We start from the raw sequence: 24,281 nt of genomic DNA, 5'->3' as shown, positions 1-24,281 counted from the left end.
GGAGCTCTGTAGAAACAGCTGCTGGCCATGCAGACCTTGATTTTTGGAGCAGTTTCCCTCATTGAGGGGAGCTACAAGAGCCTTTTCCTCTCTTGAGCTCTGTGGGGTGTGGGCTGCCCCTGGCCTGCCCTCAGCTGTCCCTGCCATAACAGTTCTCTCCTGCCTGCCAGGAATGTGAGCTCAGAGCGGAGCGAGGCCCGTCGGAAGCTGCGGGAATGTGACGGGCTGGTGGACGCCCTGATCTACATCGTGCAGTCCGAGATCGGCCAGAAGGACTTGGACAGCAAGGTACCACAGTGGGGCTGGTGTCGGGGAAGGGAGAGCCTCTGTGGGGTGTACCTGGCACTTTTGGACCCACTCACCCTGCAGTTTGGGATAGGAATGTGAGAACTGGACAGCAGGAGTCTGGTTGTCCCTCATCCACAAACCCCTGTCCCCTGGCTCAAGGCTCCTCGATCTATCTGGATGAGGTGCTGGCTTGAACTCTCCTAGAGCCTTTCCTTGGCCCTTTCGTGCTTACGGCAGAGAGGTTTTTGGCCCACGGGGTATGAGCTCGTGGCTGAAGCAGCAGTCGTGCCAGCTTTGGGGTGGGGTGTGCTTCATCCCTTCCGCAGTGAAGCTGCACATTCTCCCGGGTGCTGGGTGCTGAGCCCTCGCTTGGAGACTTGGGGTGCTGCTCCCAGTCAGACACTCTGGTTCTCTCCCCAGCTAGTGGAGAACTGTGTGTGCCTGCTGAGAAACTTGTCCTACCAAGTCCACCGGGAGATCCCCCACGCCGAGCGCTACCAGGAGACTCCCCTGGTGCCTGCCAACAATGCCGGGCCCCACGCCGCGAGCTGCTTCGGTGCCAAGAAGGGCAAAGGTTTGTGGGCCAGCAGCAGCAGGAAGGGAGGGGATAGTGACAGCCCTGCCGCAACACGTCTGGAGGGTGGTCTGGGGTCGCCGTGCTCCTGTTTGGGTGTCTGGTGCGGAGCCTGAACCGCAGCTTTCTCCGGAGGCGCAGTGGTCCCTGGCTCTGGGAGCTGCTGCTTGGCTTGCCCAAAGCGCTTGGCACAAGCTGTGCTGGGTGTCTGTGGTGGCGGGATGGTGACGGGTACGTGTCCACTAACTCCACGCCTTCCCTTTTCTCCTGTGTTGCCCCTTCCCCTTCCCTTCGCTTTCTTGCCAAATGATCTGCCCCATGACGCTCTCGGCACCTCTCTCCTCCTGCCTCCCCTCTCTCCTGTCCTCTCCGCCTCACCAATAGACGAGTGGTTCTCCAGAGGTGAGTGCGCTCTTGGTTTTACTTGTTTCCACGATTTGATTGGGTGCTTTCTCCAGCTCGCTTTGTCTCCCCCCCCATCCCCTGCTGGGCATATTTTGCCTGCAGTGTGGCTAATGCCCCCAGTGTCCCCTCCTGGGACATGCTGGTCGCTTGGCTTCAGCCTCTGGGCTTGTTCCTGCAAGTGGCAAAGAGCTGGTGGGCTGAGGTGGGTGGGGAGAGGAGGAATCTCACACCTCTCCGCTTGCCCTTTGAAGGTAAAAAGCTTCCAGAAGACCCTGGTGCCGACACAGTGGATTTTCCCAAAAGAACAACTCCAGCCAAAGGTATGTTCCTTGGATGATTGGCCTTGGGTGTTAGGGCAGCTTTTCCCCCAGTGAGCTTCTCCGATGGATAGAGGTTGGTCTTGGAGCAGGAATGCTCCAGGCTGTCCAAAGGCTTGTTAAAACTACGAGCTTTGCCAGCAGTTGTAAGGATGCACAGAGGAGGTCAGTGCTGGCTCAGGACAGGCTTCAGAGGGACTGAGGGGCTGAAGGACAGCAGTGACACAGCCCTCTGTGATGGTCTCAGACTCCCAGCACAGTTGCCCTCTTGCCCACTCTTCTCTCCTGGGCATGAAGAGCAGGCAGGATTTAAAGCCAAAATCTCTGCCTTTAGTGTTCTCCAGCATGAGCGTGAGGAAGGGTCATTCCCAAAAGCCTCTGGGGGCAAGCATCTTGCTGCCAGTGAATCACAGGCCAAGCAGTGAGCACTAGCCCAGGGCTTGAGTTCAACTCCTGCTGCCCCCAAAGCACTCTGTGGTTCCCAGGAGGACCCCGGTGCTCCTGGGGGTACAAAGAGTTGAGCCACAGGAGTCAAAGGAGACTTAGGGCAGGCCTGAGCTTGTGAGCAGCTCAAATGCATCGTGGTGGTGGCTGCTTAGGCTGACCTGAGCTGTGGGAAGAGTCAGCTCCCATCTCTGGTGGGAGCCTGAGAAAGCACCTGCCCAGCAGTGCTCCTCTGGATGAGCCAGATGCTGGTGGATCCCTGGGGTAAGTGCTTCCTACCCGCGCTCTCCTGGCAGGCTACGAGCTCCTCTTCCAGCCAGAAGTGGTGCGGATATACATCTCCCTCCTGAAGGAGAGCAAGACTCCAGCCATCCTGGAGGCCTCGGCAGGAGCCATCCAGAACCTATGTGCTGGCAGCTGGACGGTGAGTGCCCCTGGGGCTGGCTGTGCTCAGGAAAGGGGAGCCGGGAGTACCACCCGTGGTGGGGGCAGTGGGACTCTGGATGCTATTCAGGGCTGTTCCCTCCCTGCGTGGCCCCAGGAGCCACCATCCCACAGCACAGTTCGGGTGTGCACAGGGTCCCCCTGTGCTGTGGAGGGCTCTGTGCTCACTGCCTGTGGCTCTTTGTTGTCCCTCCCCTCCTGAGGGCAGGGAATGAAGGTAACAACCTGCATTACCTTGGTGTGTATGCAGAGCCCCTCTGGGAAATCTGGCTGGCCCTGTGGGGGACCCTTGGGGTGGGAGTGGGCTCTGTGAGTGCAGCAAGGCCCCCCGTGCCCACAGCGAGGGGGGGTGGCAGGGCTGGCGGGGTGGCCCCCAGCCCCACGTGACACAGGGGTGCTGTCCCTGCCCCACAGTACGGCCGGTACATCCGCTCGGCGCTGCGCCAGGAGAAGGGGCTCTCTGCCATTGCCGACCTGCTGAGCCACGACAGCGAGCGGGTGGTGAAGGCGGCATCGGGCGCCCTGCGCAACCTGGCCGTGGACCTGCGCAACAAGGAGCTGATCGGTGAGGACAGCATGCTCTGCACACCCACCTGGGCCAGGCGGGGGCGTCCTGCCCCGCTGAGGGAGCGCTGAGGGCACAGATCAGCTCAACCTCTGCCTGCCGCTCCTCTCATGGCGCAGCGAGGGCTGAGCTCCGCGGAGAGGGAGAGAATGGGTCGCCTGTCACCTTTCTGTGGTGGTTTTCCCAGCAGTCTTGTTCTTTCTTGCTCATGCCCAGCTCTTTCCCCTTCCCAGGCAAGCACGCCATCCCCAACCTAGTGAAGAACCTGCCTGGAGGCCAGCAGACCCCTGCCAAAAACCTGTCTGAGGACACAGTGGTGTCCATCCTCAACACCATCAATGAAGTGATCGTGGACAACCTCGAGGCCGCCAAGAAGCTGCGGGAAACGCAGGGGATTGAGAAGCTGGTGCTGATCAACAAGTCTGGGTAGGCTCTGCTCAAAGGGTGTAATGCCAAGGGGTGGAGAGGGGCTTGTCCAGCAGCCTCCCCCCAGGCTGTAACTGTTTCCAAACGTCTCTTCCTTCCCCTCTTCCTAGGAACCGCTCAGAGAGAGAAGTCCGAGCAGCCGCCCTCGTCTTGCAGACAGTCTGGGGCTACAAGGAGCTGCGGAAGCCCCTCGAGAAGGAAGGCTGGAAGAAGTCAGATTTCCAGGTGTGAGGATGCCCTGTGGTGGCTGGGGTAGTAGGTGGGGTCCTGCAGCAAGGAGAAGGGGGTTCCTGGAGCTCAGCAGGACAAGTTTGCAGCCCTTGGCCTTTGCTGGTGGGACTGGGCACCTGCAGAGGTGTCCCCTGTGCCTCAGGGGAATGTCCCTGTTCCTCAGCCGATGACCAGCAGGAAGCCTCTGCTAAGGACACCCTGAAGTGTCACACCCTGTGTCCCACACCAGTGTGTGGCTCCACAGGCAGGAATTTTGTCATCCTAAATGCTGCTGTGGCAGTGCTGAAGAACGGAGTTCTCCTGGGCTCAGTTTCTTTCCCAAAAGCAGGGACTATCCATTTTTCTGGAGCACTGGGCACTGCCCCAGTCCAGGCAGGGTCCCCTTGCTCTAATGGGGATGTGGTGGGTGCTTGAGCCCCTTGCTCAAGGGTTGTGGGAGGGCTCCTGGGTCTGTCCTGGCACTGGAGGGGTGGGATGTGCCAGTGGGGAAGGAACATCTGGGCCCAGGGTGTGACTTCTCACTCTCTGTTCCTACAGGTGAATCTGAGCAATGCCTCTCGGACCCAGGGAGGCAACTCATTTGATGACAGCACCTTGCCTCTCATTGACAGGAACCAAAAAACAGGTGCGTGCCCACCATCGTCCCTCCACCCTGTGGGTACCCAGGGCAGCTGGCCTTTGTCCCCTCCCTGCTCTTTAGCCCAGGCTTCCCTGGCAGCCACAGCTGCTGACACAGGGCCATCACCATCAGTTTGGGCCTTAGCTGGCTTTCCTGGCCATCAGGGCCCTTGGTTTGGGCTGTAGGTGGCTTCTTGGGGCTGTCACTGGTAGGTCCTGTCACAGGGATCCTTGGGTCACAGAGCTATGGCTGCATCTGGGCCTGGGCCCCCCCAGCTGCAGGTGGCAGTTCCTCCACGGCTCAGGGACTGTCCCTGACCTGCTCTCCTGTGCTTGTAGATAAGAAATCCTCCCGGGAGGAGATCCAGATGAGCAACATGGGACCAGGTAGGAGAGGGACTGGAATGGGGGCCTCTCACCCCCTCAGTATGCAGGGAGGGGGGCAGAGCTCACGTCTCCTGCGAGGATGGGGCAACCCTCCCTGGAGGTGACACAGCTGACTGTCCCCTCTCCTGCTCCAGACAACTATTCCACACTCAACGAGAGGGACCACAGCAGGACACTGGAGCGATCTGGTGACCTCGGGGAGATGGAGCCGGTGAAGGCAGCACCGTTGATGGTGAGCAGCTGCCCCTGAGGAGGGAAGGGTGCAGGAAATGCCATATCAGTGTCCTGGCTGGCAGGAGGAGGGGAGAACTGGGCTCCCACGATTAACACCCCCCGCCCCCTCGCCCCTACTAACCCCCGTGTGTCTGCAGCAGGAGGAGGAGGGGCAGGAGCCGCAGCCTGAGGTAGAGGAGGCAGAGGAAGATGCTGCTGTGCTTCCCCCTGTGTCGGTATGTCCCACAGTGTCCTGCCCAATCTGACAGTGGTGACAGATCCTGCTGTGCTGTTAGGGGTGCTTGGCCAGCCAAATCCTGCTCCGATCAATCTCTGCTACTGTGGTGCCGCCTCTGCCGCTCGCTCCCGCCCCAGCTCTGCTAATGCCTCTCCCTCTCTCTCCACAGCAGAAGATCTAGCTGGCCTGCCCACCTCCGCTCCATTTGGGTTGATAATATATTATATATATAAATATATAACTCTTCATGGTGGAATGGACCGACTTTTACCTTGTCTTATTGTTGGAATTTTTGCTGGACTCCTTGTGCCAACCATCCAGCCAAACGCCTGGGCCGGCTCCCTGGGGCAGCCTGGGACCGCTCAACCTCCTCTGGGCCTCTGCACCTCCCCATTCCAGGACACCACGGCTGAGAGCTCCTCCTCCCATCCTCCACCACCACCCCCTTCCTCCCGAGGGGCAAAACCTTCCTGCCTGACTCTGCGGGATCAGCCGGCATGGATGCTGCACAAGGACTCGGATCTCTGCCTTGACCAGGAGCTGCCTTCTCTCCCATGCCTTCCCCCTCTGCAGGGCATCTGCAGGGACAGGGACTGGGACCTCACTTGCCACCGCCGTGGTTCTGGTTTGGTTGTGTTGCCTGTAGGATGTATTTTTTTGTGCAGGATCACTCTTCAACCAGGGACAACACAGACATCCCTCCTCCCCGGGGGCTGCAGGACCAGGGCCCAGGGGCTGGAGCTGTGGGGGGAGGGCAGGAGGAAGGACAACCAGCAATAACTTTTCTTGCTTTGCTCTAGATGAGGCTTCGGGGGCGTGGGAAGGGGGATGTGGCTCTGGGTCCTGCGGAGGGGTCTGGATGGGGGGCCCTGGCTCCCACCTGGTGCCTGTGTAAGGAGGATCCTGATGTGGGGAAGAGGGTCAGTGCTGGGGTGAGGGACAGGCCTCCCAGGGGGAGACATGGGGTCCCTGCGGAGGGAGGAGATGCGGTAGGATTTTGGGGAGAGGGCTCGGGGCGCGCTGTGCTGGGCGGCTGGAGCCAGGACCCCCACGGCACTGCCCCCCCGACTTTCTCTTGACACGTGCCTTTCTTTTGCCACTGTGAAATAGCTGTTTGAATTGTACTGTCCGGCTGCTTCCCTGGGAAAGGGGAGTTTCCTGGGCTTCCAGCAGGGCTGAACTCTTCCCTTTCCCACTGGGAGCCTTCCCTGTCTGCAGTGGGGCTGGGAGCCAGTTTTTGGGGGGAACCCAGCCCCCCTGCCCTCGCTGAGAGGGTGCAGGGCATTGCCATCCAGGCCTGGGGAGCCTGGGCTGCCACGGGAGCTGGGATGTGCTCCTCCTCCTCCTCTTGGCTGTGGTGCTGGGGCACATTGCCATGCTGTGACCTTTTGGGGGGCCCTGCTGCTCCCTGTGCAACTGGAAGTCTCTGTAGGAGGCTGGAAACTGAGCAGGAGCCCTCCCAGTCTGGGGCTCCCCCCAGGAGGGGTGTGGGGAGGTGGCAGGGGCAGAGCTGGTGCCTTGTTCCTGCCCCAAATCAGCCCCCAGCACCAGCTGGGCCCTCCCTGCTTCCAGCCCCACCTCAGCTCGGTTGGGTTTTGTTCTGGGTTCTAACTCTTCTCTTTTCCTTTAAATATGTAAAACACTAATTCCTTTTTTAATTTTTAATTCTAAATGAACCAAAAAGACAGCATCCCCCTCCTCTCCTCCTCGGCCCCACTGGGGAGGAGGGCTAAGGAGGGGAGGAGGGGGAAGCACCAAGCCGTTCCTTGTCTGATTCCTGTGCACACTCTTGTAACGCTTTGAAAACAAAATGATTTTTTTATATAAATAAAGTTTTTAAAGTGTGTCTGTGTGCCTGCCCCCACCCCTTGGCTGCACTCTTGGTATTTCTGGCTTTGCTGTTGGGACCAGGGCCTTTTCCAGGATTCCCAAAGGTGCCACTTTGTGTGACAAACCCTTTCTTGTCTGGGGGTGGCACTTCCTAGCCCTCCCACCTTGCCTTGCACCTTTGTCCCCAAAGCCACCAGTGAGCGGAGCAAAGGCAGAACCGGGTGTTTTATTGCTGCAGGTGCAGGGGGCAATGCCCAGGATGTGTGGCTTGGCAGGGGCAGTGCTAGGAATGTCTTGTTGGGATGCAGGTAAGGAATGCTGCCTGGGATGCCTGACACCAGCCAGGCTGGGGACGGTTGGCTGGGCGGGACAATATGAGGCACGTTGGGACAACGCCAGGGATGCTGATGCTCGGGGACCATGCTGGGGACACCCAGGCTGGGGGGGTCAGAGGAAGAGCTTGTCGTGGCAGGCCTGGCAGTACATCTTGTCTCCACACTCGCGGAAGGTGCCCTTCTGCAGCCGGCCCAGGCAGTAGGTGCAGACGAAGTGCTCGGGATGGTACTTGCGCCCCGCAGCTGTGATGCAGCGGCCGGTGACAGGGCGGCTGCAGCCGTGACAGATGGTGCCCTGCCGCTGGTGGAAGTGCAGCTCACAGTAGGGCCGGCCCTCCAGCTCAAAGAAGGAGCCGCCGGCGAAGCTGCTCAGGCATTCCTGGGGGAAGGAGACCGGGAAAGGCTGGCACGGCCCCAGGAACGGGCACAGCCCCAGGAACGGGCACGGCCCCAGGAACAGGCACGGCCCCGCCACCTCACCGCCCACTCACCGTGCACACGAAGCACTCAGGGTGCCACACACCCTGCAGTGCCGACAGGTAATTGTCCGTGACTGGGCGCTCACAGCCCTGGCATTTGGGGGTGAACATGGCCAGGAAGTCCTGGTGGCAGTAAGGCTTCCCATTCCGCTCCAGGAACCCTGTGGAGAGGGGATCCGGATGGGCACCCATGGCGGGGGAAGCAGGGCATGGACGTGGGCCTGCCCAGGGTAGGAGGCAAGGGAAGGACCATGGAAGGATGTCAGATGGGGCAATAGGTGCAAGGGCTGCCTGGGGTGGGGCAGGCCTCCCATGCCTGTCCCCTGGGACATACCCTCGTCCCCGAAGACCTTCCCACAGTGGGCACAGAAGAAATGCTCAGGATGCCACGTCTGGTCCAAGGCCGTGAGGACTTTCTGTGGGGACAGGTGAGGTGAGGCAGCTGGTGGTGGTGGGGGGTGGTGTGGGAGCACAGGGGGGGCTTTACCTCACGGATGGAGCCGGCGCAGTAGGCGCAGCGGGGGGAGAAGGCCTGGTGATAGTCCTCCTCGCAGAATGCCCGCCCGCCCTGCTCGAAGAAGGGCTGGCTGTCCAGCCCCTGCCCGCAGCGGGCACAGGTGAAGTGCTCGGGGTGCCAGGTTTTGCCCAGGGCTGTGAGCACCTGTGAGGAGGCAGGGGAAGGCTGAGGGCGGCCCCGGGGGGACGCTGAGGGCAGAGGGGGTGCCAGGGTGGTGGCAGGGGGCTCACCTTGCCAGCGATGGGCTTGCGGCAGCCGGCACAGACCCCCGCGGGGGTGGCCGTGATGCCCAGCTCCTGCAGGTCCCGGGTGAGGCTGCCCAGCATGTTGTCCAGGGAGGGCTCGGTGGGCACCCCAGCTCCCTGCCCCAACAGCTGCCAGGGAGGAGGGCAGTGAGGGCTAAGAGAAGGTCAGGTCCCAACCCCCTTTCCCCAGGGCCAAGCTCACCTTGCTCTGCATGTGGCCCAGGTCAGCCAGGAGCTCGTCCAGCTGCTGGGCAGCCGCCGTGGGTGGGGGCTGTGGGACCGAGTTGGGGCTGCTGGACATGGCACAGGGGGGGTGGTGCTGAGGTTTCCACTTCTTCCAGGACTGAGACGCCTCCAGCCCCACCCTTTCCCAGAGACCACCTCAGGGAACATTTAGCCCAGCCCTCACCCCAGCAGGGATGCAGGATACAACCTGCCCCAGCTCACAGAAGGACCTTTTTTTGGGCATTGAGGTGACCCCAGATGGCACATCCCAGCGATAAGTGGGCACCCCCAGGTGGCTTTGCCCTCCCATGGCCATTTTTACCTGTACACTCTCTCCAAATCCTCTCCCAGAGACTGAGCCCGAGGCAGCAGCTGCACCTGGGAGGACAAAGCCATGCAGCCAAGCTCCCCTGGCAGCTCCATCACGCGCTGAGGGGGTCTGTGCTGAGGGTCTGTACCTTTGGGGCTGCCAAGGCAGCAGGCTCAGAGCCATGGGGGGCAGGTGGATCCTGGCAGGAGCTCGGTCCCTGGCACGCAGGGTCCTTGGAGGCCTGGAGGGAGCTCTGCTCCAGTTCTGCCAGCAAAGCATCTGCACAGAGAGACCTCGCTCAGGCACCACAGTCATTGGCTGCCCACCCTGCTGCCACCCCCTTAGGAGGTCTTGTACCACTCCCAAAGTCCCAGGAGCAAAAGGAGTGTCCCAGTGGGTTCTGCCAGGCAGATGCCAGGGTCCCGAGGGCACTCAGATCCCATCCCTGGTGCAGGATGCGCCCGCCCCTTCCTACAGCCTTCCTGGAGCGTGGGCACCACTGGCAAAGGTCCTGCCCCTGCACACTGTCCTTGGCCTGCCAAGGAACATCCGCCAGCCCTTCACTCAGCACGAGCCCTGACAGGGGAGGGCTCAACCTCAGTGGGTTCCATGCACCCAGAGCATTGCTTCCCACAGAAAGGGCCCAGAGCTTGTTCTCCCCAACTCTATCTCACCACCTTGGCCATCCCTCACATCAGGAAACAAGGAATGCCCTCCTCGTGGCACAGGTACTTCCCCAGGCCAGGGCTGGCTCCCAGCACCCCCAGAGGCTGTGCTGCAGTCCCGGGATTGCAGCGCTGCCACAGCCCATTTCCTGCTCTCAAGCGCACTCCATTTTTAGCCAAGTTCTTGCTCAACCACCCCCTCAGTCCCCTGGCATGGGGGAGGCACTGCAAGGAGCATGGCCCCATTGCTGCCCCCATTGCTGCCCCCTTAGAACATTCCCACCGGTCCTGAGGGACAGCAAGGACAAGGCTCTCCCCAGGCGCTGAAGGCATGACCCCACACCAAGCCTGGCTTCAGGGCCGGCTCTGGAGCATCCCAGCTTACCCAAATCCTCCATCCTGCCCTGGCATGGGGTGGCAGGGCCTGGGGCAGCACCCGCAGGGAGCGGAGCTGGCGCTCAGGGCTGCTCTGGAGCTTGGTTCCGGTGTCGGTGTCTCCTCCGCCCCCCGCGTCGCTCAGGGTTTCCCTTTGTGGGCTTTGCGCCTCACACCACGTGGGATGGGGCAGAGCTGGGGCACGGGGAGCCACAAACAACCCCAGGCTGGGGCTGCTGAGGAAAGAAACTGCCAGCAAGTTGTCTGAGGAGCTCTGGGTATAAACTGGGATGCTCCTGCAGAGCCAGGCCTTTTCCAGAGGCCACTGGCCACTTGTGCCGAGGGATGGCATCCCTGTGCCGAGTGGGAATGAACTTGTGATGGTGTGACGGAGCAGTGTCTTTTGGGGGATGCTTCTGGAGCCTCATCTTGGATTTCCGGGTAAGAGCAAAATCTCCTTTTGGCAGAGTGGCCAGTGGATGTGGGAACTGCTCCAAGGGACTGGTTCATTACCTGGGCGGTTGTTCTGTCGTCCCCTCTCAGTTCCCCTGTCCCTGCAGCGTGGCTGGGGGGGGTTAATGCCAGAGGTGGGTGCAGGGGATGTGCACGTGGCTTGGTGTGTCCTTCGGGCTCTAATTTGGGTGTTTGGAAGAGGCATCACCTCGTAGGTGATGGATAACACCTCCAGCCCCTTGATTACTGGCAAAGCTTCACCGTGCCCTGGCCTGGCTCCTCCTTAGTCCAGCTCCCCGGGGGTTCAAGGGTGCCAGAAGCACCTTGGGAGCAGAGGCTATGTGGCCAAACGCGTCCTCTCGGTGGGGCCAGACCCCCATGTGAGTGGGAAACCGCAGCATCCGGCACCGCTGAGGCACAAGTGCTCCCACGGGCCTGGCTGACACCACCGTGGTCCCGCTCTCAGGCTCTGCTGAGCCCGCCTGCCCCCTCAGCTGGCCTGGGCTCCAGCCCCTCGAGCTACTACGGAGAGCTTCACTGAATTACCACAGCGGTGTCAGTGACCACGCTTTTGTTCCCTGCTCCATCCGGCCGGCAGCACCTCGGGAGAGCCCCGCGGGACATGCGCTGGGACGTGTTTGAGGACAGGAATCCTGAGAGCCACCCAGAGACAAGCCGAGGCACTGCTGGTGTCGCCCAGCCTTGAGTCAGGCACTTCCCTCCCTGCAAACACCAGAACCTTCCTGTGTGCGGAAGGTTTGGGGCTATTTTTAGCCTTCTCAGTGATTTACTCTCCCCAGTGTGGATCTGTGAGCCCGAGGGCACAGGAGGAGCCGGCGCTGTAACTCCCCATTATAAAACTTCCCCTTGTAAGCCCCTCGGAGGCAAAAGGCCGAGCTGCTCCCTGGCCGGAGCTCTGCCCCCTTGCAGAATTAAGCAACGCCAGCCTTGCCTGCAGAGGGGAAATGACTGGTGACAATGACAAGAACAGGTTGGTACTGGGCTGACAGAAAGCAAGACCTGGCCCAGGTCAGCGGCTGTGGGGAAGGTTTATGCTGAGCCTCTTGTCTGGGTCTGGCACAGACAGGAGAAATCCCTGTGCAAGTACTCTGAGCTTTGCTTTAACTTTCATGGGTTTCCCCCCCTTCTCTAGGCTCAGTGTCTTGCTCAGAGGAACAGGTTCTCCAGCGGTGAGGTGGTTTATTAGAGGAACATTAGATTAGATTAGAGGAAGGGAGAGTTGGACACACTTCTGTCTTCTAGGAATAGAAAACACAGTTCAGGCCTCGAAACCCAGGAGCAGAAGGAAGGGCTGGGTGGCCGAAGCCCTCTTCACTGGTGGGGAACCAGTTCAGCAAACAGGATTTAACAGCTAAAAGCCTCGGGCTCCTTGAACCCCGGTGCTTTTTGCTGCCTCCATTTGCTCTGGCACAGGTGGAATGGGGTGGGATATCTGCCACGCTCCTGTCCAGGACGGCGTGCGGGGGCCACGGCAGCGCTGTGGCAGCAGGGATTGGGATCAGAGATGGGGAGCACTGGTGACCCGTGTAGTGGAACGAAGAGAAATCTAGCCAACTTAGCCAATATTTTCAAGGACTGGGGGGAAAGCTGGATATCCTGGGAGTGGGAAGCGTCACTCTTTGTTCTCCTGTCCCAGAATTTAAGTCTGATGTGCAAAATGTGGGTAAGGTGGGCCAAGCCAGCCCCTCCCGAGGAACCACGGCACAACCCCTCCCCAATCCCACGCCGGTTCCCGGCCCGGGGGACCATGGGCACACGCGATGGATCGCTCCAGGTCCCAAGGCACACCCGGACACTGAGGCTACTGACCACGCTCCCGCCACCGGGCACAGACCGCGGACCGAAATGCGGAACCAGCCCGGGAGGGGCTGCCTCCCCTGCCGAGCGCGGAACTACAGCTCCCGGCAGGCCCCGCGCGTGCGCCGCGCCGGGGCGGAAGCGGGCGGGCCGCGCGGCCCGGGCCCCGCCCCTCTGCGCCGGCCGCCATTTTGTCACCGACTTTCACCCGCCGCCCGACGGGGCGGTTTTTTTTTTTTTTCTTAAAGGAGAAGCGGCAGCCAAAAAGCGGCCCCGCCGCCAGGCCCCGCCGGCACCGCGGGCGGCGCCGCAGCTCCGCCGCACGGAGCGGCCGCGCGGGGCCGGGGCGGCGAACAGCTTTCCCCCTGCCGGGCCTCGCCCGCGGGGCGAAAGGGGGCCCCCCGGGGCAGGCGGAGGGGCGCAGGCAGCGGCGGCGGTAGGGAGCCCGGCGGTGCCGGGGGCCGGGCGGCGGCCGGGGGCTGAGCCGAGCCGGGGCGGCGGGGGTCGCGCTCGAGTGGGCGCTGAGCGGGGCCGGCCCGGGGGGGGAGCGGGAGCGCGAGCGCGGCGGCCGCGGCGGCGCCTGCGCGGGAGGCGGGGGACGGCTGGGGCGCGCGCGCTGAAGCCTCGTGCTGGTTGGCCGCGCGGCCCCTCCGTAGGGGGCGGGGCTCCGCCGCAGCCGGGCCGCCCATTGGCCGGGGCGGCGCGCGAGCGGCGGGGGAAGGCGGGAGCGCGGCGGGCGCGGGGGCAGGTGGGTCTCGCGCGGAGAGGGGGCGGGGCCGCCCCGCGCGTTCCGCCCGGCGATTGGCGGGCGCAAGCGCGGGCGGGGCGCCGGAGCCGCGCGTGAAGGCGGGCGGCGGGCGCTGATTGGGCGCGGGCGGCGGGGGCGGGCCTGTCCCGCTGAGGGAGGAGCGCGGTCGCCCCGGCCCCGCTGCCGCCGCCCCGATGCCGGCGGGCACCGAGCAGCCGGGGGGCGCCGCCGCCGAGCCACCGCCGCCCGCCCCGGCGCCACTGCCCGCAGCTGACAGGCCGCCTGCCTCGGGCCGCCGCCGCCAGCCGCCTGCCGAGCAGGGGGAGGAGTCCGGCGGCAGCCGGGTGCTGAGGGGCGGCCGGGAGCGCGGACGCACTGCCGCCGCCTCGGCCGCAGGGGGAGCCGCCGCTGCCGCCGCCGCCGCCGCTTCCCGCCGCCGTAAGGCCGAGTACCCCCGGCGCCGGCGGAGCAGCCCCGGGGCGCGGCCTGCCGCCGAGCAGCCCGCCGCCGAGACGCCGTCCGCGGCCAGGAAGGGTCCCCGGGCCGGGTGAGTTCCTGCGGCGCCGCTGGGCCCGCACTTCTCCGGGATCGCGACCGGGGCCGGGCGTGGGGCCTCTGCGGGGGGTCTGGCGCCATCGCGCCCGGGCCCCGGGGCCGCCTCCGGGCGCGGGACGCCCCGCACCGCCGGCCCTTTGTTCCGGCGCCGTCGGTCCCTTCCCAGGAAGGGCTGCGTCGCGGGAGTCGCTGACCGCGCCGCCGTCCCGGTGCCCCGCGAAGCCAGCGCTGTTTGGCCTCGTCCGTCTCGGGGAGGGGTCCCCGTGGGATCAGCGTTTCTGGGGGGACGTTGCAGCCCTTACACTTTCGGTGCGGAGCGGGATCCCGGCCACGTGCACGCGTGAAGCCTTTGGGAGTGCAGCCCCTCTGCCCTGTCCCAAGCGCGAAATCCCCCTGATTCGGGCGTAACTATGGTGGGCAGGGCTGATAACCCTAACCCTTTGGTGCTGGGTGTTCCTGGAGTTCCCCTCAGCTCCCTGCGGCTGGAATAATACGCCGTGTCATGAGGGGGTGAAAGCAGCGATCCGAGGGCTTGGCACTGGGAATCTGGGGAGTTGGGGCTCATCTCCTTGTCGTGCAGTTCCTTGTTTTCTGCCCCTGTGCCACAGAATCTGGTTCTTATACTTGGTTTTGTGTTTTTTTTCAGGTGTGCAGATAAAGCAGCTGGTAAAGGTAAGAGCTGAATTACTCACTCCTTCAGTCTGTTCCATCCGCCGCCGGGAAGTCTGGGCTCTCCCGGAGCCAGATTTCTGTCTTGTCCCCCCGAGTTAGCCAGATATCTCTCGGATCTTCCTTCTAGAGAGTGTTTTGGTGCCAGACAATGTGCCTTGTGGTTGCTCCTGTTGCACAGCAGTCCCAAGCAGCAGGCGAATCCTGGGCGCTCCTCTCTTCTGAGCTCACAAGTACAGGTGTAGGTCCTCCAGAGATGTGTGGAAATGAGAGTATTCAGTTATTTATTTTATTATTACTTGTTCTTTTCTAACTTCAGTGGATCATGGATTTTTTTACACTCATTTCTTCAGGGCTGAAGGAGAAAATTCTTCAGAATCTGGGGAGGCACTGAATTAGGGGTCTGAACACAAAAGCCTCAACTATGGGGAGCTGAGACCTGGAGCAGGATTTTTGTTTTCCAGTGCAAACTATGAACTTTGTTGCATCTGTTTAACAGCTTCTTTTTAGAAACACCCCCCCCAAAAAAAAAAAAACGTTTGTGGGCTCTGCTGCTTGCCCAGTGATGACTCCTGAAACAGCTCCAAGTAAAGGGCTTTGTGTAGAGTTAGTTTTGATCTGGCACCAGAGGATTGTGACAGGAACTGTGAGGAAAGGAGGTCACACACCTGTGCAAATGAACTCCCCTTTCTGCTGCAGCTGTCCAGATGGTTTGCAGGCAACTGTGTCTCAGAGGCTGCCATTAAAGCAAAGCTGCTGAAATGTGTAAGGAAGCTTGATATGTGTGTAGTGTTGACATTATAATGGTGAAACCTGGTGTTTTGGCTGCCACTAGGCAGAAATGTTAATGTGGTAGTGGTAGAAAACAGGCAGAACGCTCCCATTTGGACCCCAGTTTCCTAGGATGCATTAGGAAATGGCAGCTGTCAGTCTAAAATTCCCAAGTCTGGGGGCTCTCTGCACTCAGGACCTTCTTGCCTTTAACTTGGGCTCTGAGGTTTTCAGCTGTGCTCAAACGTGAGAGTGGAAAAAGTGTTTGTTAAATTTCTGGGGCTCTTTTTTTTCCCCAGTTAGATTTTGTGGCCAAAAGGATGGAGTGTTTGCGTGGAAATTGGCGCCGAGAAGTGCTGACAGCTCCTGGGCCAGAGGAAATCTGCCTTGGTGGGGCTTGGGTTGTTGCTTGTTTGTTTCTTTTTTTTTTTTAGTCTTTAGAAGTGAGGAAGCTGCTCTTCTGTGTCCTGGCTGCTCTCTGGATGGAGCCCTTGGAGTGTCTTGTGTGGATCGGGGAAGATGTGCAAAAAATTTTTGCAGATGGTGCAAGAGCAGAACAGGAGATGCCCCCCTGTTCCCACCTTAGCCTTTAGCATCAACCTGACTGGATGTGAGCAAACAGCAGCTCTCCTTGCACAGCAGGGATTTTGAGTAGCCAGGAGTCCCCTGTAAATCGGGAAGGCAAAGTCCCATTTGTCCTTTCACCCTGGATAGAGTTGGGATGAGGAGCTGAGCAGTTCTGGTGAAGGTTTGGAATCTCGTGCTGGTGTTCCCTGGTGTGAGTTCTGACATGGGATTGGTTTCTTGTGGTGATTATTTGTGTTACACTGTTAACCTTCACTACCAAACACTGACTCCAGTTTGGAATATTCAGTTGGCCCGAGCTTGGCCAGAACTGAGCCTTGGCAGGGAGGACAAAGGGGGTGCACCTGGTGGCAGGTCCGGTGTAGCCACAGGACGAATGGAAAGCGTACTGCGCCAGGGTTTGTTCAGCAAATGTTGTTGCCTGGTGTTTGGGATAATGTTTTGAAGGCAAATCAGCAGCTGGCATTGGTGAGGAGAGCTTGGGCTGGTGGGTGCTGCCGATGGTATGTATATCCAGGATACTGTGATGTTGGAATTGTGTTCCCGACTTTTCCCTCTGTACAGAGCCAGGCTTCTTGGACACTGACAGTATTCCCTGTCATCTGCTTAGTCATGGAGTGGCAGGATTTCCCAACGTGTGTCTGTAGAGATATTAGTTGCATAAGTAGAACATTTAATCTCAGTTTACAAATGGATTCACTGTGTAGTACAGTTCACATTCGACTTCCCACAGCGCTCTGTGTTCTCGTGAAAATAATTTTGATTTTAGTTAGGCCTGAATGATTGTAATTATTGGAATACTGAGTTGATGGATACCCTTAATGTCCTTCCATCACTGGACTGAAAATTTTCTGTGACTCTTTGTTGGCAGTTGAACAGAACATGCTTCTCCAATCCAATTTACACCTAAACTAGCTTCTGACTCCATCCATGCTTTTCTGAGATTTTCCCTCTGCTGTTCCATGACCACCTTTAGGAGCTGGAAGGAAATCTTCCAAGCAGTTGGGACAGTGGGTTGTGTTGCTGTTCCAGAGGCAGTGTTGAGAGGAAAGGGCCCCATGAAGCTTTTGTTTACTGGGAGCTGTGATCAGAAGAGATCAGTGCTGTGTGCATGGAGTGTCACCTCTTTAAGTTCCTTCTCAAATCCAAGGGTTTTGCACAGTGTGGGCTGGGGGATGAGTCCAGCAGAGCTCACATCCTTCTCTGTGGTACAAACAGAGTTGTGTGTAGAGCACTTATGTTGCGCAAGGGGTTGTTTTTTCCCCCTTTAGTTTGTTTGGTTGATGGTTTATTTTGTTGTCTTCTTTGTTTTTTGAGGGGCAGGCTGGATTCATCAGAAACCTGGTTTTGTGAAGGAGAAAAGGAAGTTTAGGTGTGGGAAAGAGAAAAAGAAACTTTTATTACAAATGTAGAACTTCCCTTTTGCAATTTCAGGTTTCAGGCAAAGCCTTGGTGAGCGCTGATTGCAGCTGCTCCTGCAGCTGAGCTCTTGACAGACACAAGTTTCCTGGTGCAGCCCTGACCCTTGGATGGGGACCAGTGGCCACGTTGGGAGAGTCTAGAATTAAAAGGGTTTTTAGCTATTAGCTCTGTATCGCTCTCCTGGGTTCTGCTATAGAGAAAATATTTACTGTGTCTCCTGATGCTGGGGGTTTGAAGGCACTTGGGTATTCTCAGCATGTAGAAATGCCCCGGATCTGTTAGACAGAGATGCTGAAGCAGAAGAAGTAGGAAGGAGAAACTAGTTTCAAATGCCTTTGGGTAAAACCTGAGATGTTCACCTTTAGGACTGAGAACAGAGGTGGAGAGCAGTTTTACTGGTGAGGCCCTGGCACATGTTGCCCAGAGAAGCTGTGGCTGCCCCATCCCAAGGCTACATTGGACAGGACTTGGAGCCACCTGGGCTAGTGGGACATGTCCCTGCCCATGGCAGGGGGTGGAATGAGATGAGCTTTAAGGTCCCTTCTAGCCCAAACCAGTCTGTGATGATTTGTGACATGTCAAAAGGCATTTCAATTCTTTAGGGCCCAATGGCACAGCAAGCAGCAAACACTGAGATCAAGTGAGGTGTACTTGGGAATTTTACTTTTTAAGGGATTAACTTGCTCACATAGACCTTTCAGGCAGTTCTGTTATCTTGGCAAAACATATGTGGAGACCAGCCATCAGCTAAAAAGGAAACCACCTGTACAAGCTAATAATGAGTGCAAAGGTCTCAGAGTAGCAGCGTTTGGGATGCTTTTTGCTCTGCACAGGACCAGAAACATCCAGCCCAGATTCCTCAGGGTCATTACCAGGTGTACAGTTCTGTGTTTGAGGGATTCTTCAAGCATGACCTTTCACACAAAGCTGGCCTTTCATGAAGCACTCGCTCATGTTTACGAGCGTCTTTTGTAGTGGTCAGAGCCAACAAATCATCATCTTGTAGGCCTTTATCTGAGAGAAATACAAGATCATTTCAGATTAGTAAACAGTTTTAAACACTCCTGCTGCCTTTACTTGCAGAGTTTTAGTTGGTTTTACTTGGGGAGTTTGAAGGAGGGCCTGGAGGACCTGCCCTCCAGGTGTGCGAGAGGCACGAGCGGGTTGGCACAGAAGTGAGGAGTGGGATTTAGGCTTTTTCTATTGTTATGAAAGAGGCTGCAATGGCTGTTTCAGATCCCAAAGAAGAGAAGGAGGAGGAGGAGGAGGTTTCCAGCGTCCTGAGCCATGGCTCTCCCGTGGGCACGGCCCGGTCCAGCCGGAGCTGGCGCAGCAGCAGGTCAGCCACCGTGGCTCGGCAGCGGGACATGGAGAATTCCCGCGCCTCCAGATCCAAGACCGGCTCCCTGCAGCTCGTCTGCAAGTCTGAACCAAACACGGACCAGCTGGAGTACGGTACGTGGCGCAACGTACTCGGGGCCAGGCAGGTGTGGGGAGCCTCTGGAGGGAGCTGGCTGTGGCTGGTGCCGGCACAGTGCTGCTTGGTCATGGGTGCCTTCTGCCAGCAGCACTTCTGGCTCTGAGTGGCGACGGCTGTGTCGTGAGACAGATGAGCTCACTGCAGCGAACACACGCTGAAACCTAATGGTGACTTTTCCTTTCAGAGGTCACAGAAGAGCATCAGTCTCCAGCTGGAGTCAGGTAGGACACTCTTGACTCTGTGGTGTTTCCTTGGATTTGGTGTCTTGAAACCAGGGACTGAGTGGTTTGAGAAGAAATGCTCGTGTGAAATGTTCTCTGGGACAGGCAGCAGCTCTGTCTCGTTCCACCCTGGGCCTCTGCATTTGCTGTGTGGGCTGCAGGGGTCAGGAGATACCGTGAAGGAATCGATAGGAAGATTGGATGTGGGCATGGCACCTTTATTCCTGTAGGAGCAGATGCTGTAGGTGGGTGGGTTCAGAAGAGGACACTGCTCTGCCTGGCCTGGCCTGGTTGCTGTTGTGCGCCTTGGTCGGTGCAGGCTTTCCCCAGTCATGCTGCATGAGGAAGTGCTGTGGAGTAGTGCCTTTCCCATCCTAGAGTGTGATGCATGGGTGTTCTGCAGTAGTGGTTAAGCTGGTGCTACCAAAGTCCTCTCTTCTCCCGTTCTCCCAGCAGCGATGATGACGAGGAGATGCTCATCAGTGAGGAAGAAGTTCCCTTCAAAGATGATCCCAGAGATGAAACCTACAAACCCCACCTAGAGAAGTATATTGGATTTTGTACTTACTGGGGGTTTAGACCGAAAAAAATGGACATCTTAGCTGGATGAACACACTGTGCCCTAAGCACCCGAGCAGCTTGCTCAGGGGCAATGGTTCTAAATAATAGAATAAGCAGGACTGTTCTTCTCTCAGGGACTAAAACCTTTAGAGCCTTGCTGTCTGCTAGGTGCTTCCTTAATCCTTGTTGATAGTTCTGCATAGAAGTGGGACTTGAGAAATAAGCCTGAACTTCCATCCAGTTTTTGCTAAAGTCTTTGTGGAAAGCAGGCAGTGGGAGGAGCATTGGAGTAATATGTTGTATCTGTATCTTTGTAGGGAAGCACCAAAGCAAAGGAGAAAAGCTAACAAGGGGAAGGAGGAAAAAGAAAGGCAGAAAGAGATTAAAGTGGAAGTGAAAGAAGAGAACGAGTTTCAGGAAGATGAAGAACCGCCAAGGAAGTGAGTGAACTCTGCAATTACACATGGCAGTGTGTATTGTTTATTTTGCATTCTTGCTGCGTTACAACAGTGTTTTGTTGCTGGTTCCCCCATTCCTCCTCCTCCTCTGGGCCTGAGAGCTGATGGGGCAGCACTGTTTGTTCTGCTTCCTCACGTCTCGCCTGTGTTCCAAAAATCAGAGTTGGCACTTAGGTTTAGTTTAAGGTGAGGGTTTTTTTTTCATCTTGTGGTTATTCACCCTCTATGGGTGTGACCACACAGTGGGAGACTCTTCAGAGCACCCTTACAAGGGGTTTTGTTGTGATGCCTGAAGTGAATCAGTGTTAGAAATCCAGTGTGAGAGGGCAGTGTTCCTGCTGTGTGTTGTGGGGCAGACACAGGAATACCTTGGATGTGTGTGTGGCAAGTGTCCTCTTTGTACATGTGGGACTATCCTAGAGCTCAGGGAAACCACTTACATTTCGCCTCTCTTTGGAGAAAACTTGCTCCCCGTGGGCTCTATACTTGGGGTGTGCTGCCCCTGGGGCTCAGCGCTGCAGCTTTCCTCCTGTCAACAGAGGGAGATTGCTTCATGTGTCTGTGTTCAAGCCATTCTTTGGGATGGTGTGAGGGAGAAAAAAAGAGAAAGGAGCTGCTTTTGTACCTCAGCTCCTCTCTGAGAGGCTGGAACAGCCGGAGCTCCCTCTGCTGACCTGCCTCGTGGGGCCACACACCGCTGGTGCTGCTTCTCTGGCTGTTCCTAAGCTGCTGCTGCTGCACAGCAGAAAGGAGTGAGTAGGCTGGTATTTTGAGAACATTTCTGTCTGTTGGAGATTGCTTTTTGTGCCTTGAGGTTTTGTTGTTTGGATCAGACACTGCTTTTGTGTGTAATAAAACCTGTGCCTCTTCTGAGGGCTTGGCTTGAATGCTGAGTGCCTGTTCAGCAGGTTCCTGGCATGAGCTTGCCATCAATAAAGATGTCTCAGTAGAGTCTAGAAAATGCTTCCATCAATCTGCTCCAAGTGCCTCTGCAGCAATGGGATCAAGCTGTGGCTTAGGAGGATGCAGTTTACATGTGAGCACAGGTCTGCTCAGACAGAGTCTAGATTTTTGTCTTGACAGGTGTATAAGCTGCTGTAGCTAAGTCAGAGGCCTGTAAAATAGGTGCTGGATCATTGATCCCCTTCTTCCTGATCATGCAGGTCGATGTTTTCCCATGGTATGGAATGTTCCCCAACAGAGCAGGGCTCTGGACTGTGTTAGCACCATTACATGTTTATAAGAAATACATTAGGAAATGCATTGGGAAATGGGAAGGGTTGAAAGAGCAAACTACATGAAGCATTTATTTCTCTAAAATTCTCCTTCCCCTGAATCTGTTTCCAACTTGCACTGCATTTTTTTTCTAGATCTTGCAGTTAATGAGGCAATACAGCATAAACTTCAAAGTCTCTGCCCACTGCTAATGTAAGGAACCTTTTCTCAGTTCTGTTTCTGTATCCCTGTTACAGGAGGGGAAGGAGGAGAAAAGATGACAAGAGCCCAAGGCTGCCCAAGAGAAGGTAAGTGATCCCCTCCACCCAGTTCTGTTCTGCAGACTTACTTCCCTTGTACCCTGCACACGGGTGGGGATTGCCCAGCAATAAGGTTCTGGGAAATCTGGATCTCCTGGGGTTTTCCCAGCTCTGGGGAGAGCCCTCAAGTAAGTGGCAGGAGTGGAGGTGGCACTTGGACAGAGGCTCTGTCCCAGCCCAGCCAGTATGGGAGCAGGAATTCTTCACGCTCATTTCACTGAGCTGTGCTTTGTTGTGCTGCTGCCGTGGCATCGGAGGCATCAGCCAATCTCTGCCTCTCACAGAAACAGAATTCTGCAGTTCATATGATTCTGTATCGGATACTTAGAGAGTCCTTATCTGTAGAATCATCTAATCACAGAAGCAGCCAACCACTGTGCCCCTTTCCTTGCTGCCTTCCCAGGAAGAAGCCTCCGATACAGTACGTCCGCTGTGAGATGGAGGGATGCGGCACGGTCCTGGCTCACCCGCGCTACCTGCAGGTTGGTGGAGGTTTTCCTGTCCTGAATGGCACGTGTGAGGGCAGGGAAGGGCTGTTTGGAGCAGGCAGCTAAGCCTCCACTGCCCTGACACTCCTCCCTGACACTGTGTCTTCTTTTGCTGAGGGGCCGTCTGGGATCGCTGTGTCTCAGCTCTCCTCTCAGAGACTCTGCAAAGTTTCACTCTTCCTTTTCAGCATCACATAAAGTACCAGCACTTGCTGAAGAAGAAATATGTGTGTCCTCATCCCTCCTGTGGTCGGCTCTTCCGGCTCCAGAAGCAGCTCCTGCGACATGCCAAACACCACACAGGTACAGGGCGGTGGGAGATAGGTACAAATGCCTCCTCAGGTCAGTGAACAGAGAGGGGAAAAAGAAAAGGCCTCTAGACTTTCTGGGGAGAGTGAAGCCAAGGCAAGTGGCATAGATTTGCAGGAGCAGCAGGGTATTATTTTCTTCTGGATTATCATCTTGTAAGGAAATGAAAGAAATAAGACTATAGAGGTTTCTAATTCTCCCCCTGGCAAGTATCACTCAGGGCTTCTGTAGAGGAGTAAACCTCTACATATAAAAACTCTACAGATAAAGTCTGCTTTATCCGAATTTGCCAGTCCTTCAGTGTTGGTCAGAGTGGATGATTAGCTCTTAGAAGAGTCTTAATCATGCCTGGCCTCTCCAGATCAGCTGCTGTGCTGTGTTGTGGGACTCCTGCTTTGCTGAGCCTGCTGGCCTCCCAGAACTCCATGTTCTTCTCCTTCTTGGGCAACTTTACCTGCACTATGTGGGAGCTGGGAGAGGGAGCAGGTCTGTGGGAGAGCAGTGCTGCAACTGCTGTTTCCTTTCAGATCAGAGGGATTACATCTGTGAGTACTGCGCCCGGGCGTTTAAGAGCTCCCACAACTTGGCGGTGCACAGGATGATCCACACAGGCGAGAAGCCCTTGCAGTGAGTACCCTGTGCCTGTGCCTCATCCTCCTGCCCTGAGGAACCCCCAGCACACCTGTTCTGGGGCTGCACCCACAGCAGGGGCAGCTCTGAAGTTGGGGCTGGAGCCTGTTGCTGGTGTCCCAGCTCTCTAAACGCACACGTCGTTGAGCTGCCCCTTGTCTCACCTGCTCCCCAGGGCAGATCTGGGATCGTAAGCCCTCAGCAAATAAAGCCCTTAGTGAGCAGTGACATCAGTGAGCCCCTGCTTGTTTCCCTGAGCTGCCCCCTTGCTGCTGGTGTCCCCACGAGTGTGTGGGGATATCCCTTTGTTGTGACCTGCCCTTTCTCCGCCCCCAGGTGTGAGATCTGTGGGTTCACCTGCCGGCAGAAGGCGTCCCTCAACTGGCACATGAAGAAGCACGACGCGGACTCCTTCTACCAGTTCTCCTGCAATATTTGCGGCAAGAAGTTCGAGAAGAAGGACAGCGTCGTGGCCCACAAAGCCAAGAGCCACCCTGAAGTGCTCATAGCTGAAGCACTGGCTGCCAACGCAGGTGCCCTGATCACCAGCACCGACATCCTGGGCACTAATCCCGAGGCCATCGCACCGCCCACCGATGGCCAGGGCCTCCCGCTGCTCCCGGACCCCCTGGGCAGTGCCCCCCCAGCAGATTGCCTGCTGCTGAGCCCCGAGGGGATGCCAAAGCCCTACTGTGGCGGGGCAGAGCGTGTGAGCCTGGTGGCTGACAGCAAACTTTTCGTGGGCAGCGGCAGCAACGCGAACCCGGAGGGGCTGGTCATGAACACGGAGATCCTGGGAGCCAGCACAGAGGTGCTCATCGAAGATTCAGACTCCACTGGACCCTAGTGGCAGGAGAGCACCTGGGTGCTGGGACAGTTGGGACTCTGTATTTAAAAGGAAAAAAAAAGAAAAAGAAAAAAAAGAGGAGGCACTTACTGAAAGAGAGGAAATTTAAACAAAACTTACAATACTAGTAAATAACTGAAGGGTCTGCTCCCCTCCAGCGCGGATCACAGCACATCCTCTTTCTCCCAACCACTTCTCTCTCTCCCACGGCCCCTTTGTGGAAAGGGGCACGTGCTGCCATTACCAGAGCAAGTTGGATTGAGCGACGGATTTCTCCAAGGGAGGGGGCACTGCCGAAACCCTTCGCTCTACCCCAAAGCAGATGCCTTTCTGGCTCCTTGACATGGCCCCACTGGCAAACTAAAAAAAAAAAAGCTTTGACCGTGCTCTGGAGAAGTTTCTTAGGACTCCCTCTGCCCCTGGTCCCGACTTCTATGCATCACTGCACTCTGGTCCTTGCAGTGTCCTCCTTCCTCCCGGGGCTGGGAGTTTGGCACTTTAGCCTCTCGGCAGGGTGAGCTGTGAAGCAGAGCACGTCCCGCTCCCACCGCGCTCCCCTGCTCCAGCCCTGGCAGGAAGTGGAGGGAACGCCCTGGCTCG

General features: G+C 57.7%; 3 protein-coding genes across 10 annotated transcripts in view; 2 read left to right on the top strand and 1 right to left on the bottom strand.

The window, feature by feature from the left end:
- CTNND1 (catenin delta 1) overlaps positions 1-6,996 on the top strand; it is a 28,075-nt gene extending 21,079 nt beyond the window's left edge. For 3 of the 8 annotated variants that reach the window (XM_027895443.1, XM_027895451.1, XM_027895444.1), the window contains 12 exons: positions 171-288; positions 709-862; positions 1,247-1,264; positions 1,519-1,587; positions 2,325-2,452; positions 2,887-3,037; positions 3,271-3,463; positions 3,574-3,688; positions 4,232-4,319; positions 4,652-4,699; positions 4,834-4,931; positions 5,071-5,311. In XM_027895443.1, coding sequence (XP_027751244.1) covers positions 171-288; positions 709-862; positions 1,247-1,264; positions 1,519-1,587; positions 2,325-2,452; positions 2,887-3,037; positions 3,271-3,463; positions 3,574-3,688; positions 4,232-4,319; positions 4,652-4,699; positions 4,834-4,931; positions 5,071-5,178 — 1,288 coding nt within the window. In that variant the 3' untranslated portion in view covers positions 5,179-5,311. The other 5 variants (XM_027895447.1, XM_027895446.1, XM_027895450.1 and 2 more) reach the window with 5 other exon arrangements.
- A 414-nt stretch (positions 6,997-7,410) lies between these two features.
- Positions 7,411-10,154, bottom strand: LPXN (leupaxin). Its single transcript, XM_027895487.1, has 9 exons — positions 10,142-10,154; positions 9,261-9,370; positions 9,104-9,159; positions 8,759-8,849; positions 8,542-8,685; positions 8,282-8,455; positions 8,129-8,210; positions 7,807-7,955; positions 7,411-7,694 (listed from the first exon to the last, which is right to left on the bottom strand). Exons 1-9 carry the CDS (start codon positions 10,152-10,154, stop codon positions 7,428-7,430), a joined length of 1,086 nt encoding a protein of 361 aa, XP_027751288.1. The 3' UTR covers positions 7,411-7,427.
- Positions 10,155-13,344: 3,190 nt separating this feature from the next.
- ZFP91 (ZFP91 zinc finger protein) lies at positions 13,345-23,798 on the top strand. Its single transcript, XM_027895466.1, has 11 exons — positions 13,345-13,697; positions 14,352-14,377; positions 18,389-18,607; positions 18,817-18,853; positions 19,310-19,399; positions 19,732-19,854; positions 21,345-21,395; positions 21,811-21,889; positions 22,084-22,198; positions 22,732-22,831; positions 23,171-23,798. Exons 1-11 carry the CDS (start codon positions 13,345-13,347, stop codon positions 23,679-23,681), a joined length of 1,704 nt encoding a protein of 567 aa, XP_027751267.1. The 3' UTR covers positions 23,682-23,798.
- Positions 23,799-24,281: the final 483 nt, after the last annotated feature.

Source organism: Empidonax traillii, unplaced genomic scaffold, assembly GCF_003031625.1.
Source record: "Empidonax traillii isolate 1590-97213 ecotype Southwest subspecies unplaced genomic scaffold, ASM303162v1 scaffold461:size861717, whole genome shotgun sequence".
NCBI classification, from domain to species: Eukaryota; Metazoa; Chordata; class Aves; order Passeriformes; family Tyrannidae; genus Empidonax; species Empidonax traillii.
The sequence above is the reverse complement of the archived record's forward strand: the minus strand, read 5'-3'. Positions and strand labels throughout refer to the sequence as shown.